This window comes from Anolis carolinensis, unplaced genomic scaffold (genome assembly GCF_035594765.1).
Source record: "Anolis carolinensis isolate JA03-04 unplaced genomic scaffold, rAnoCar3.1.pri scaffold_7, whole genome shotgun sequence".
NCBI classification, from domain to species: domain Eukaryota; kingdom Metazoa; phylum Chordata; class Lepidosauria; order Squamata; family Dactyloidae; genus Anolis; species Anolis carolinensis.
Window position 1 is genome coordinate 36,594,432 of NW_026943818.1, and position 14,218 is coordinate 36,608,649.

The 14,218-nt window shown below is 40.0% G+C and overlaps 1 protein-coding gene across 1 annotated transcript in view; it reads right to left on the bottom strand.

Annotated features, from left to right (window-relative positions):
- The window catches only part of kdm4b (lysine demethylase 4B), a 210,919-nt gene that overhangs the window by 12,376 nt on the left and 184,325 nt on the right, over positions 1 to 14,218 (bottom strand). Inside the window, exons 13-16 of the mRNA XM_008122219.3 lie at positions 12,280 to 12,502; positions 5,246 to 5,322; positions 2,312 to 2,367; positions 39 to 147 (exon numbers count right to left, since the gene is read on the bottom strand). Coding sequence (XP_008120426.1) covers positions 39 to 147; positions 2,312 to 2,367; positions 5,246 to 5,322; positions 12,280 to 12,502 — 465 coding nt within the window. The remainder of the gene's footprint in view (positions 1 to 38; positions 148 to 2,311; positions 2,368 to 5,245; positions 5,323 to 12,279; positions 12,503 to 14,218) is intronic.

Sequence of the window (14,218 nt, forward strand, 5' to 3'; positions counted from 1 at the left end):
TGCGATGAAATATATTATTTCCTCATTGGGGTCCTTACCAGTTTCCACCTTTGCTCCAGGATGCCGGTGATGTCTACCGGGTGGCGCTCGATGACGTTGACGAAGCGGGCCTCCGGAACGGCGATCGCGCAGATGACGTGGACCCACCTGAGAAATGTCAGCCACAACAAAAAGAAATTTCATTGGATACATGTGGCAAGGAACTTGGCAGCCATATTAGTATACAGGCATTCCCCAAGTAACGGACAAGGTTCTATAGGTTGCTGTGAATTTTCCAGGTTGTCTGGCCATGTTCCAGAAGCATTTTCTCCTGACATTTCACCCACATGAAATGAGGTTGTGAGGTCTGTTGGAAACTAGGCAAGCAGGAATGATGTCTAGGGTGAGAGAAAGAACTCTTGTCTGTTGGAGGTAAATAGTAAATAAGGAGCAGCACTCTGAAAACGGAAGAATTCCAGACAGGAGTCAATCAGGGGGCAGCTAACAACTCTGAACAATGGATTCCCCCAGGCCAGGATGTGAGGCTGGGAAGGCAATTCAATGCTAACAAAGGTGATTAATTACAACATTCACACTGGCCTCCAACAGACAAGAGTTCTTTCTTCCACCCAGATATATAAACCTTCCTTGCTTAGTTTCTCCATATACCTCACAACCTCTGAGGATGCCTGCCACGGATGTGGGCGAAACGTCAGGAGAGAATGCTTCTGGAACATATCCATACAGCCTGGAAAATATACAACAACCTTTAGATTTCTCTCACTTCCTGTTGTCTCAGTCCTGTTTGTAACGATGAAGTTGGATATTTGTAACTCAGGGACTGCCTGTAGACATCTCTATACAACAAGGAACCAGTCTGTCTCAGACAACGTTTTCACAGCAATTTGTAGCCAACGACTCGGGGAGATTAAGAAAGCGGTTTAGCCGCTGAAATCTTCCAAAGCATTACGGAGGGTTAAAAAAAGGAAAGGAACAACCACACCTCGACAGATTAAAGCATCCCAGGCTTGATGAAATTTTAAAAAAGCTGGCCAGTCCAAGCAGAAAAGTAGCGGAAATTAATGCGATTTTTTTCATCCTAACAAAGCTTGAAACACGACATAAAATGGGCTTCACAGATAGAAATGTTGAGCTTCCATTCCTTCGGGGTTGTTGTGGGCGAAACGTCAGGAGAGAATACTTCTGGAACATGTCCAGACAGCCCGGAAAACACACAACAACACTGTGATTCCAGCCATGAAAGCCTTCGACAACACATCATTATTATTATTATTATTATTATTATTATTATTATTATTATTATTATTATCTGGATCTGCCGCTTCTGAATGGACAAGAACAATGGCAGTTGTCAAACTGATTGAAGGCATATTTTTTTCCTTGCATAATAGTCGCACCCACTCTGATTGAGTTATTTAACTTCCAAGAGAGACCGGGATTCATTCTACAGCAAAGTTGCCCCTTTAACGTTTTCCACAACAATGACAGTCGTCAAATTGATTGAAGGCATATTTTTTTTCCTCGCATAATAGTCGCACCCACTTTGATTGAGTTATCTAACTTCCAAGAGAGACTGGGATTCATTCTACAGCAAAGTTGCCCCTTCAATGTTTTCTTCTCAATTGCTGGAAGCTTTGGTGTCGACAACCTCTAAGGGTGCCTGCCATAGATATGGGCAAAACGTCAGGAGAGAATACTTCTGGAACGTGGCCAGACAGCCCGGAAAACACACAACAACACTGTGATCCCGGCCATGAAAGCCTTCGACAACACATTCCCTTCCTTTCTTCAAAAGGGGAAAATATTTTCGGTACTCACAGAAGGAACTGTTGAAGTGGGAATGATTGTATATAGAGTTGTTTAAATGTAATTGAGTTATAGTGTTGCAATGTGAGCTGGAGATTGCATCATACTGTCTGCTGTCCACTATGCGAGTGTGTAAAGAGTTAACTGTGTATTGCATCAGACAGCAGGAGTGGTTATAAATAGCTTGCTGTGTTATCTGTTCTTCCTTCTGCCCTCTGCTCTCTGCCTATTTGCACTCTGCATGTATATGTCGTCTTGAGAGTTTTCCGTTTGTCAGTAAATCTTTTGTAGAAAGATTTATTGGTGCCAGTGATTCTTCGTTGATCTTCTGCTGCATGTGTGTTTATCCAAACCGCATGCTCTGACATTGGTTATGGGCCCAGCACGCTCTGACAGGAACCGCTGTTTTCCCCTCAAGGGAATGCAAGAATCAGTGTGGGGAAAAATAAACAAGAGTATCTAAAAATTGGGTTTGTTTTGGGGATTGGGAACGTTGTCAAGGTACCTGCCGTCAGTGGTCTTTTGAAGGGCTCCTCCCCGGAGGTTGCAGAGGCAGCAGTCCTAGAAACGGAAAGACGGATTAGCGGCAAACGGGGTGAAGCAGAGCCAAGAACATCTCCAGCGAGGCAAGCTCTTTTGTATTCAAAGAGGCCTCTGAGAATGGATTTTCCAAGGGAAAACAGGCTGATCAGTCTCTCCTTGAATGGCTTCTTAACTGTATTGTTAACTCCGTTTTTTAAGACACACTGGGCATAGGGTCAGGCAGATTAGTATGTAACATTCTAAGCATTTGTGTCCCTTCAACTTGTCTGCCAACCTATGGTCACCCAATGAATTTCATGTTTTTTTTAGGCAAGAAATATTCAGATTTTTTTTACCACTTCCTTCCTCTGAAATACAGCTTAAAGCACCTGATATTAGATCCATCACTCGATCATCTATATCTGTCGATCCATCTATCTGTGTATCTATTGGGACCTGAAGGTAGGCCTCTCTTGGACCCATCACTCAATCATCTATCTATCTATTGATCCATCTATTTATCTATGTATGTATTGGGACCTGAAGGTAGGTCTCCCTTAGATCCATCTATCTATCTGTGTATCTATTGGGACCTGAAGGTCAGACTCTCTTAGATCCATCACTCAATCATCTATATCTGTCAATCCATCTATCTTTGTATCTATTGGGACCTGAAGGGAGGTCTCTTTTAGATCCATCACTTGATCATCTATCTATTGATCCATCTAACTATCCATCTATTGGGACCTGAAGGTAGGCCTCTCTTGGATCCATTACTTGATTATCTATTGATCCATCCATCCATCCATCCATCTATGTATCTATGTATTTGGGACCTGAAGGTAGGCCTCTCTTAGATCCATCACTGAAATATCTATCTATTAATCCATCTATCTATTGGGACCTGAATGTCGGATTCTCTTAGCAGTATATAAATTAAATAAATAAACAATAAATAAATATTGGGACCTGAAGGTCAGACTCTCTTAGATCCATCACTCGATCATTTATATCTGTCGATCCATCTATCTTTCTGTGTATCTATTGGGACCTGAAGGTTGGACTCTCTTAGATCATCACTCAATCATCTATCTATTGATACATCTATCTATCCATCCATCTATCCATCCATCTATCTATGTATCTATGTATTGGGACCTGAAGGTAGGCCTCTCTTAGATCCATCACTCAATCATCTATCTATCTATTGATCCATCTATTTATCTATGTATGTATTGGGACCTGAAGGTAGGCCTCTCTTAGATCCATCACTCAATCATCTATCTATTGGTCCATCTATCTGTTGGGACCTGAAGGTAGGCCTCTCTTAGATCCACCACTTGATCATCTATCTATTGATCTATCTATTGATCCATCTATTGGGACCTGAAGGTTGGACTCTCTTAGATCCATCACTCCATCTATCTATTGATCCATCTATCTATCCATCTATTGGGACCTGAAGGTAGGCCTCTCTTAGATCCATCACTCGATCATCTATATCTGTCGATCCATCTATCTGTGTATCTATTGGAACCTGAAGGTAGGCCTCTCTTGGACTCATCACCCAATCATCTATCTATCTATTGATCCATCTATTTATCTATCCATCTATTGGGACCTGAAGGTAGGCCTCCCTTAGATCCATCACTCAATCATCTATATCTGTCAATCCATCTATGTGTATCTATTGGGACATGAAGGTAGGCCTCTCTTAGATCCATCACTCGATCATCTATCTATTGATCCATCTATCTATTGGGACCTGAAGGTAGGCCTTTCTTAGATCCATCACTCAATCATCTATATCTGTCGATCCATCTATCTGTGTATCTACTGGGACCTGAAGGTAGGCCTCTCTTGGACCCATCACTCGATCATCTATCTATTGATCCATCTATCTATTGGGACCTGAAGGTCGGACTCTCTTAAATCCATCACTCGATCATCTATCTATTGATCCATCTATCTATTGGGACCTGAAGGTCAGACTCTCTTAGATCCATCACTCGATCATCTATCTATTGATCCATCTATCTATTGGGACCTGAAGGTCGGACTCTCTTGGATCCATCACTCAATCATCTATATCTGTCAATCCATCTATCTGTGTATCTATCGGGATGTGAAGGTAGGCCTCTCTTAGATCCATCACTCAATCATTTATCTATTAATCCATCTATTTCTTGGGACCTGAAGATAGGCCTCCCTTAGATCCATCACTCGATCATCTATCTATTAATCCATCTATCTATTGGGACCTGAAGGTCGGACTCTCTTAGATCCATCACTCGATCATCTATATCTGTCGATCCATCTATCTGTGTATCTATTGGGACCTGAAGGTAGGCCTCTCTTGGACCCATCACTCAATCATCTATCTATCTATTGATCCATCTATTTATCTATCCATCTATTGGGACCTGAAGGTAGGCCTCTCCATCACTCAATCATCTATATCTGTCAATCCTTCTATCTATCTGTGTATCTATTGGGACCTGAAGGTAGGCCTCTCTTAGATCCATCACTCGATCATCTATCTATTGATCCATCTATCTATCCATCTATTGAGACCTGAAGGTAGGCCTCTCTTAGATCCATCACTCAATCATCTATCTATCTATTGATCCATTTATCTATCCATCTATTGGGACCTGAATGTGTCACCTCCTGTCCCATCCAAGCCCTCCTGACAGATGGCCACCCAGCCCCATATAGCCATCAACAAGTGCTTAAAGCACCTGATATTTGTTGTTGGGTCTCCTATCCAAGCACTGGGCAGATCTGACGCTGCTCTCCTCCCAAGATCACATTGTGAAGACAGACATATATTTCTAGCCCTCATTTTCTGAAATCGGGTGAAGAACAACTCTGAAAATATCAGGAGAGATTGACACCAAGCTAGCGTCTTCCTTACCGCAACCAATGCGTTGGCTGAGCATCGAGAACAAGTCCAGCCTTCGTTCACAAGGTCAGGCCGAATCCCGTAGCAACCTGAAACAAATCAAAAACATCCAATTGGAAGGGAAATGCCGTGTTTCCTTGTGTCTAATGCGCTATCAAATCTAACACGCACCTCAATTTTCAAAAACCCTAAAACAAAAGAAAAGGTATTTGCTTGGTTTGGTTTGGAGGATTCTGGGAGCAGGCACACAATGGTTTCAAGCCGACAGCTTGAACCGCATTCCTAGAAAGAGTCAAGGTCGGACCTTCCTTTGCCAGATGGGCATTCTAGTTGTGACTCTAGTTGTGGTAAGGTTAATGAGCTTGACGGAAAGGAAGCGATATATCAGAAGAGAAGGGAGGTTCCCATTGTGTGTTGAGACCTTGGCCTTTGTAAGCCGCATTGAGTCCTTCGGGAGATGCTAGCGGGGTACAAATAAAGTTTAATAATAATAATAAAATAATAATAAATAATTATTATTATTGGAATCTGCACACATCATTATTATTATTATTATTATTATTATTATTATTATTATTATTACACGTATTATTATTATTACACTTCCCAAGTGTCTAGGACTATGTGATGTATCGGCAAATAATGCGTGCAGATCCTAATAATAATAATAATAATAATAATAATAATAATAATAGGGATCTGCACACATTGTTGTTGTTGTTGTTATTATTATTATTATTATTATTATTATTATTATTATTATTATTATTACTACACTTATTATTATTATTACACTTCCCAAGTGTCTAGGACTATGTGATGTATTGGCAAATAATGTGTGCAGATCCCAGTAATAATAATAATGATAATAATAATAATAGGGATCTTCACACATTATTATTATTATTATTATTATTATTACACTTCCCAAGTGTCTAGGACTATGTGATGTATCGGCAAATAATGCATGCAGATCCCAGTAATAATAATAATAATAATAATAATAATAATTATTATTATTATTATTGGGATCTGCACACATTATTATTATTATTATTATTATTATTATTATTATTATTATTATTATTACACTTATTATTATTATTACACTTCCCAAGTGTCTAGGACTATGTGATGTATCGGCAAATAATGCATGCAGATCCCAATAATAATAATAATAATAATAGGGATCTGCACACGTTGTTGTTATTATTATTATTATTATTATTATTATTATTATTATTATTACACTTATTATTATTATTACACTTCCCAAGTGTCTAGGACTATGTGATGTATCGTCAAATAATGCATGCAGATCCCAATAATAATAATAATAATAATAATAATAATAATAATCCAGCACATCTATCTTGTTTGCTGTGTCATACAATGTCATAATAATAATAATAATAATAATAATAATAATAATAATAGGAATCTGCACACATTATTTATTATGACACAGCAAACAAGATAGATATGCTGGATTTCATAACCAAAAATCTCAAGTCGAACACTTCCCAAATGTCTAAGATTGTGTGATGTATTATTATTATTATTATTACTACAATTATTATTATTATTATTATTATTATTATTATTATTACACTTCCCAAGTGTCTAGGACTATGTGATGTATCGGCAAATAATGCATGCAGATCCCAATAATAATAATAATAATAATAATAATAATAATAATAATAATAATAATCCAGCATATCTATCTTGTTTGCTGTGTCATACAATGTAATAATAATAATAATAATAATAATAATAATAATAATAATAATAATAGGGATCTGCACACATTATTATTATTATTATTATTATTATTATTATTATTATTATTATTATTATTATATATAACATGGTAGAAAGGGGTTGGACTGGGTGGCCTTTGGGGATCTCTTCTAACTCTAGGATTCTATGAATGTGGTGCAAAAAAAAAAAAAAGCTCGATAATCCCATTGAAAGTGTTTTTTTAAATGGGAATGGGCTTTTTGGAGGACTGGGAGGATCACAAGAGTGGGATCTAAGGGGCCGTATGTGTCCCATGGTTTTGACCCTTGCAATTTGAATAGAAAAAGGCTCCAGCGAGGTATTTTTTAAATACAGAATGGATGGAATAGGAAATAAATCCTCAGGTGCTGCCGAAGCCTTTTGAGCCAGATAAGACGCGGGGACTTAACCGAAACAGAGACAATCCCCAGAGTGAAAAGGGAGGTTAAGTCAAGAATATAAAGCCTGCCGCCGCCTCCTTGAAGCTTCTTGCCAGTCGCCAAATTAATGTTTTAATCCAAACTTGCTAAGAAAAGGAAAAGAAGAGGAGGAGTTGGCTGCCATTCCCTTCAATGCAATGTTTTTGGAGACCGAAATTAAAAAGGGAGAAAGATCGACTAGTTCTGAATGGTTTCTAGATGCAGTCAATGGATACTAAATGCCTCTGCTTTATATTCTAGGGCAGAGCTTTCCAAACAGTGTGTTGCCCGAAAAATGCTCCGTGGCAGGAAGACACAATCAAAGCCCTCCCGACAGATGGCCATCCAGCCTCAGTTCAAAAACATCCAGAGGAGACTCCACTGGACTCCCAGGCAGTCTATGCTTAACTAGTTAGAAGGGATCCCCAAAGGGCATCTAGTCTAACCCCCTTCGGCCATGAAAAATACAATCCGATGCCTTCTGACAGATGGCCATCCAGCCTCAAGTTCAAAAACATCCACAGAAGGAGACTCCACTGCACTCCCAGGCAGTCTATACTTTGGACGGGAGACCCAAAGGGCATCTAGTCCAACTCCCTTCAGCCATGAAAAACATAACCTGACCCCTCTTGACAGATGGCCATCTAGCCTCAGTTCAAAAACATCCACAGAAGGAGACTCCACTGCACTCCTAAGCAGTCTATGCTTTGCTAGAGTTGGACGGGAGACCCAAAGGGCATCTAGTCCAACCCCCTTCCACCATGAAGAAGAATACAATCTGATCCCTCCTGACAGATGGCCAATAAACCTCCAGAGAAGGAGACTCCACTGGACTCCCAGGCAGTCTATACTTCACCAGAGTTGGAAGGGATCCCTAAAGGGCATCTAGTCCAAGCCCCTCCTGCCATTAAGGAAGACACAGTCAAAGCCCTTCCAACAGATGGCCATTTGATTTAATCACTACAGAATTGGGATATTCTTCTGTTATAGTTTGCACCATTGGTTGATTGAGTTGCAGTAACTATCACTAAAATTGGATAAGCAATAGATCTGGACGAGGCTTGAGGAGACTGATTCACTATAGTGGGAGTTGTAGTTTACCCTAAAGCCAAAGAACTCCACCAATGATGCATCCAGAGCAAACTTGCCAACAGCACAAACTTTAAATACGGATGGACTTTCTTGGGGTTAACCTGGCATGGTGTCAGTTGTAGTTCACCCACAGCCTTATGCATTTTGTACAATTAAAAATGACTTTTTCAAATAATGCCTGGTACCCAAGCTATTAATATAATATTTATATTATGTACAGTAGAGTCTCACTTATCCAAGCCTCGCTTATCCAAGCCATTTTTGTAGTCAATGTTTTCAATATATCATGATATTTTGGTGCTAAATTCGTAAATACAGTAAGTACAACATAACATTACTGCATATTGAACTACTTTTTCTGTCAAATTTGTTGTATAACATGATGTTTTGGCGCTTAATTTGTAAAATCATAATCTAATTTGATGTTTAATAGGCTTTTCCTTAATCCCTCCGTATTACCCAAGATATTCGCTTATCCAAGCTTCTGCCGGCCCGTTTAGCTTGAATAAGTGAGACTCTACTGTATATAAAAATGTAATGTGCATTTTTCCTATTATTCATCATCATCATTATTATTATTATTATTATTATTATTATTATTATTATTATAATATATGTCTTGTTTGCTGTGTCATACAGTGTCTTTGCGTCAATCTATATATATAAAAATGCAATGTGTGTTTTTCCCATGGAGTAAACAACAAAACCACTGAACCAAATCACACCAAATTTGGCCACAAAAGACATAGTCATCCAAAATATGTCTTTCAATCAAAAAAATCCAGAAAAACAAAGTCCAAATTACAGAGGACAAGGAAGAGCTGTTCTCCCCCGGCTGCCAGTTAGAAGGGTAGGCCACACCCCCTTTAGGCCCAGCCCCCTTCAGCCACAGGCAAGGTTCACTTAGGCCTCTTCCACACTACCTATAAAATACATATTATCTGATTTGAACTGGATTATATGGCAATGTAGAATCAAGGCCCTTCCACACACCTATATAACCCATAATCCTCGATAGTTTATTTCCCATGCCACCACACTTCACCACAGCAATGCGTAGCTGGGCACAGCTAGTATAATATAAATGTATGTATTTATTTATTAGAGACATTTATATCCTGCCTTTCTCAACCCGAAACTCTTCTAAGGAGTTGATTTAACTAGTAAAACTGAATTACCGTGTTGCGAAAGGATGCATCTATATCTAAAAACCATGCCACCAATGTGAGAAGTTTGAAAGGGTCTGAAATTCGATGGCAAAACTGGAAAACAAGCAATAGCAACCGTGTCCAGTGTAAAATGATACCAGGCTTCTCGTTTTTATGCAACCAATGCCATGATGTTACAAAGCAGCATTTCAAATAGACAGAACACTCCAAGGAAGGTCCAAACGCTTGTGCCAAAACATAAGGTGGCCGAAAGAGAGGAAATTCCAACATCCCAAAGGTGATCTGTTTGGAATTCAACACAAGCTCCACATCGGCGCCTTATTGATCCAAGTCTCTGTAGCTGGAAAGCCCAGCATTGAGAGATGCTGCCAGGAGATAGATTAAGGCTGGCAGGCGATAGATTTCACAAATAACAGAAGAGAAGGCGTACTAAAGAAGCGGAGAAAGAGAACATGCTTTTTTACAAGGCTGTCGGAGAGACAAGAGGGAACGCGTATGTGATTGTCGGTTCAAAGAGCCGACAACGAAACAGCATCTTGATGACACGGGGAGGCAAGAGGGACCACAGAGGGTGGATGGCCATCTGTCAGGAGGGTTTGGATGGTGCATTTCCTGCCTGGCAGAAGGGGGTTGGGCTGGATGGCCCTTGAGAACTCTTCCGTGGATATTATTATTATTATTATTATTATTATTATTATTATTATTATTATTATTTTATTATGACACAGCAAACAAGATAGATATGCTGGATTTTGTATCACAAAATTATTATTATTGTTGTTGTTATTATTATTATTATTATTATTATTATTATTATTATTATTATTAATATTGTTACTAAGCGGAACCTGCATGGCCATCTGTCGGGAGGGCTTGAATTGTCTCTCCCTGTCTGGCAGAAGGGGGTTGGACTGGATGGCTCTTGAAATCTCTTGATGGATTCTATTGCTCTATTATTATTTCTATTAATAATAATAATAACAACAAAAAAAAAGAAAAACAAGAAAACTCATGACCATTCATCATTCACTGCACCCTCGCAGTGATGTTGACTGGCTATATCTGCCTAGAAGGTCAGGGGGCAGAGGACTCTTACAAGTAAAACAAGCAGTCAAAGAAGAAGAACATGCCCTGGCAGAATATGTAAAGCAAAGTGAAGAACCTGCTTGGGTTGAAGTCAAAAACCAGAAACTCCTCAAAGCACAGCAGACAAAAAATCAGTACAAGAAAACCGCACTACAAACTAGAGCTGACAGCTGGCACAACAAAACATTGCATGGAAAGTTCCTTGACAAAATTGAAGGAAAAGCTGATAAGGAGAAGACCTGGCTCTGGCTCACGAATGGGACCCTGAAGAAGGAGACAGAAGGCCTGATCCTTGCAGCCCAGGAGCAAGACATCAGGACAAATGCAATTAAGGCCAAGATCGAAAAATCAGCTGATGACCCAAAGTGCAGACTCTGCAAGGAAACCGACGAAACCATTGATCATATCCTCAGCTGCTGTAAGAAAATTGCACAGACAGACTACAAACAGAGGCACAACTATGTGGCCCAAATGATTCATTGGAACTTATGCCTCAAGTACCACCTTCCAGCAGCAAAGAACTGGTGGGATCACAAACCTGCAAAGGTCATGGAAAATGAACACGCAAAGATACTGTGGGACTTCCGAATCCAGACTGACAAAGTTCTGGAACACAACACACCAGACATCACAGTTGTGGAAAAGAACAAGGTTTGGATCATTGATGTCACCATCCCAGGTGACAGTCGCATTGATGAAAAACAACAGGAAAAACTCAGCCGCTATCAGGACCTCAAGATTGAACTTCAAAGACTCTGGCAGAAACCAGTGCAGGTGGTCCCAGTGGTGATGGGCACACTGGGTGCCATGCCAAAAGATCTCAGCCGGCATTTGGAAACAATAGACGTTGACAAAATTACGATCTGCCAACTGCAAAAGGCCACCCTACTGGGATCTGCACGCATCATCCGAAAATACATCACACAGTCCTAGACACTTGGGAAGTGTTCGACTTGTGGTTTTGTGATATGAAATCCAGCATATCTATCTTGTTTGCTGTGTCATATAAAGTAGTTGTGTCAATAATAATAATAATAATAATAATAATAATAATAATAATAATAATAATATACATCACACAGTCCTAGACACTTGGGAAGTGTTCGACTTGTGATTTTATGATACAAAATCCAGCATATCTATCTTGTTTGCTGTGTCATACAATAACAACAACAACAACAACAACAACAACAAAAACAACAACTCTCCCCAAAGGGACTCGGGGCAGTTCACATGAGGACGAAGCCCGGTACATTATAAAATACAGTGTAAATACATTTAAAACAAGAACACATAAAACAAGCATGTAAAACAGCATATAAACCAGTAGAACATAACGAACAATAAAGCTTTGGCACCACAATGATCTCAATGTTGGCACCAACCAAACCCTCCACAGGGAGTCATGAAAGGAACAGTTTCCTATTGTCTGAGGTTAGAAGATGGTGGAGATCAAGGCCCCAGATGAACGTGGGCAACCAAAACTTGGGCCACTTACTGGCATGGACTTGCAGGCAGCACCTGGCGCAGGAGATCAGCAGGCTGCTCCCATCCTCGCCGATGTAGGAATTGGAAGGCAGGGGCTCGGTGTTTTCGCCACTGGAGGTGAAGCACATCTCCGGGATCAGGGGCTTGGTTTTCTGCCCGCTTCTCAGAGGCGGCTGGAGCGTGGTGCTTTCTCCCGAGGGCAGTGGGGCGGACTCTTTTTCCATCTGTGAGGCCTTGAAAGAAAACACACACCCATTCACTATGAGATCCCCAAACTACTGCCTGCGGTCTGGATGCCCATTTGGCCGGCACATATCGGATGTAATGCAGGTTTTCCTTTTCTTATATATATCTATATATATAAAAGGGTATTGAAATTTCGGCCTAGGACAAAACAACAAAACTACACACCCCAGAAACACTAAACTTGGCAGCACAACCCATCATCCATGCCTCTACGTTCATACAACAAAAAGAAAAGAAAAATAAAGTCCTAATTAGAGGGAGAGGAATAATTGTTTTTAGCCAATTGCTGCCAGTTAGAAGGTTAAGCTCCGCCCACTTGGTATCCTAGCAACCCACTCAGCCCAGGGGACAGGCAGAGTTAGGCCTCACTTAGGCCTCTTCCACAGTGCCTATAAAATACAGATTTTGTGATTTGCACTGGATTATATGGCAGTGTAGACTCAAGGCCCTTCCACACAGCTATATAACCCATTTATAATCTTATATTATCTGCTTTGAACTGGATTATCTTGACTCCACACTGCCATATAATCCACTTCAGTGTGCAGTCAGACACAACTGGACTTAATGTCGGGAGAAAACCTTTACCCTTTACCTTAACTACCACCAATTCCTCAATACTTTTTTCCCATACCACCATACTTCGCCACAGCAACGCGTGGCCGGGCACAACTAGTCTATATATATAAAAGGGTAATGAAATTTCGGCCTAGGACAAAACAACAAAACTACACATCCCAGAAACACTAAACTTGGCAGCACAACCCCTTATCCATGCCTCTACGTTCATACAACAAAAAGAAAAGAAAAATAAAGTCCTAATTAGAAGGAGAGGAATAACTGTTTTTTATCCAATTGTTTTGCCCACTTGGTTTCCTAGCAACTTACTCAGCCCAGAGGACAGGCACAGTTAGGCCTCAGGCCTCTTCCACACTGCCTATAAGATACAGATTATCTGATTTGAACTGGATTATATGGCAGTGTAGACTCAAGGCCCTTCCACACAGCTATATTACCCATTTATAATCTATGCAGCAGGACACAACGCGTGGCCCGGCACAGCTAGTATATATATAAGAGTGATGGAATCCCGGCGACCAACAAAACAACTAAACTAAAGGCCCCCCAACCTCGAAAATTGACAGCACAACCCCTCATCCATGCCTCTAGGTAAGGGGTTCCCAAACTTTTTAAAGAGGGGGCCAGTTCACGGTCCCTCAGATCGTTGGAGGGCCAGACTATAGTTGAAAAAAAAAACTATAAACAAATTCCTATGCACACTGCACATCACTTATTTGAAGTTAAAAAAAAACCCAAACGGGAACGAATACAGCCTTAATGTTAATTACAATCATAATCATAATAAAAATAATAAAGAAGGTTAGAAGAGACCCCTTGGGCCATTTAGTCCAACCCCCTTCTACCTTTGTGCACCAAAAGCACAAGCAAAGCACCCCTGACAGATGGCCACCCAGCCTCAATTTTGTTAATAATAATAATAATAATAATAATAATAATAATAATAATAATAATACATCACACAGCCCTAAACGCTTGGGAACTTCTGATTTTATGATACAAAATCCACCATATATATCTTGTTTACTGTGTTTGCTTGTTTGCATATATACTGTGTCTTTGTGTCAATAATAATAATAATAATAATGATAATAAAGAGGATTGGAGGAGACCCCTTGCACCAT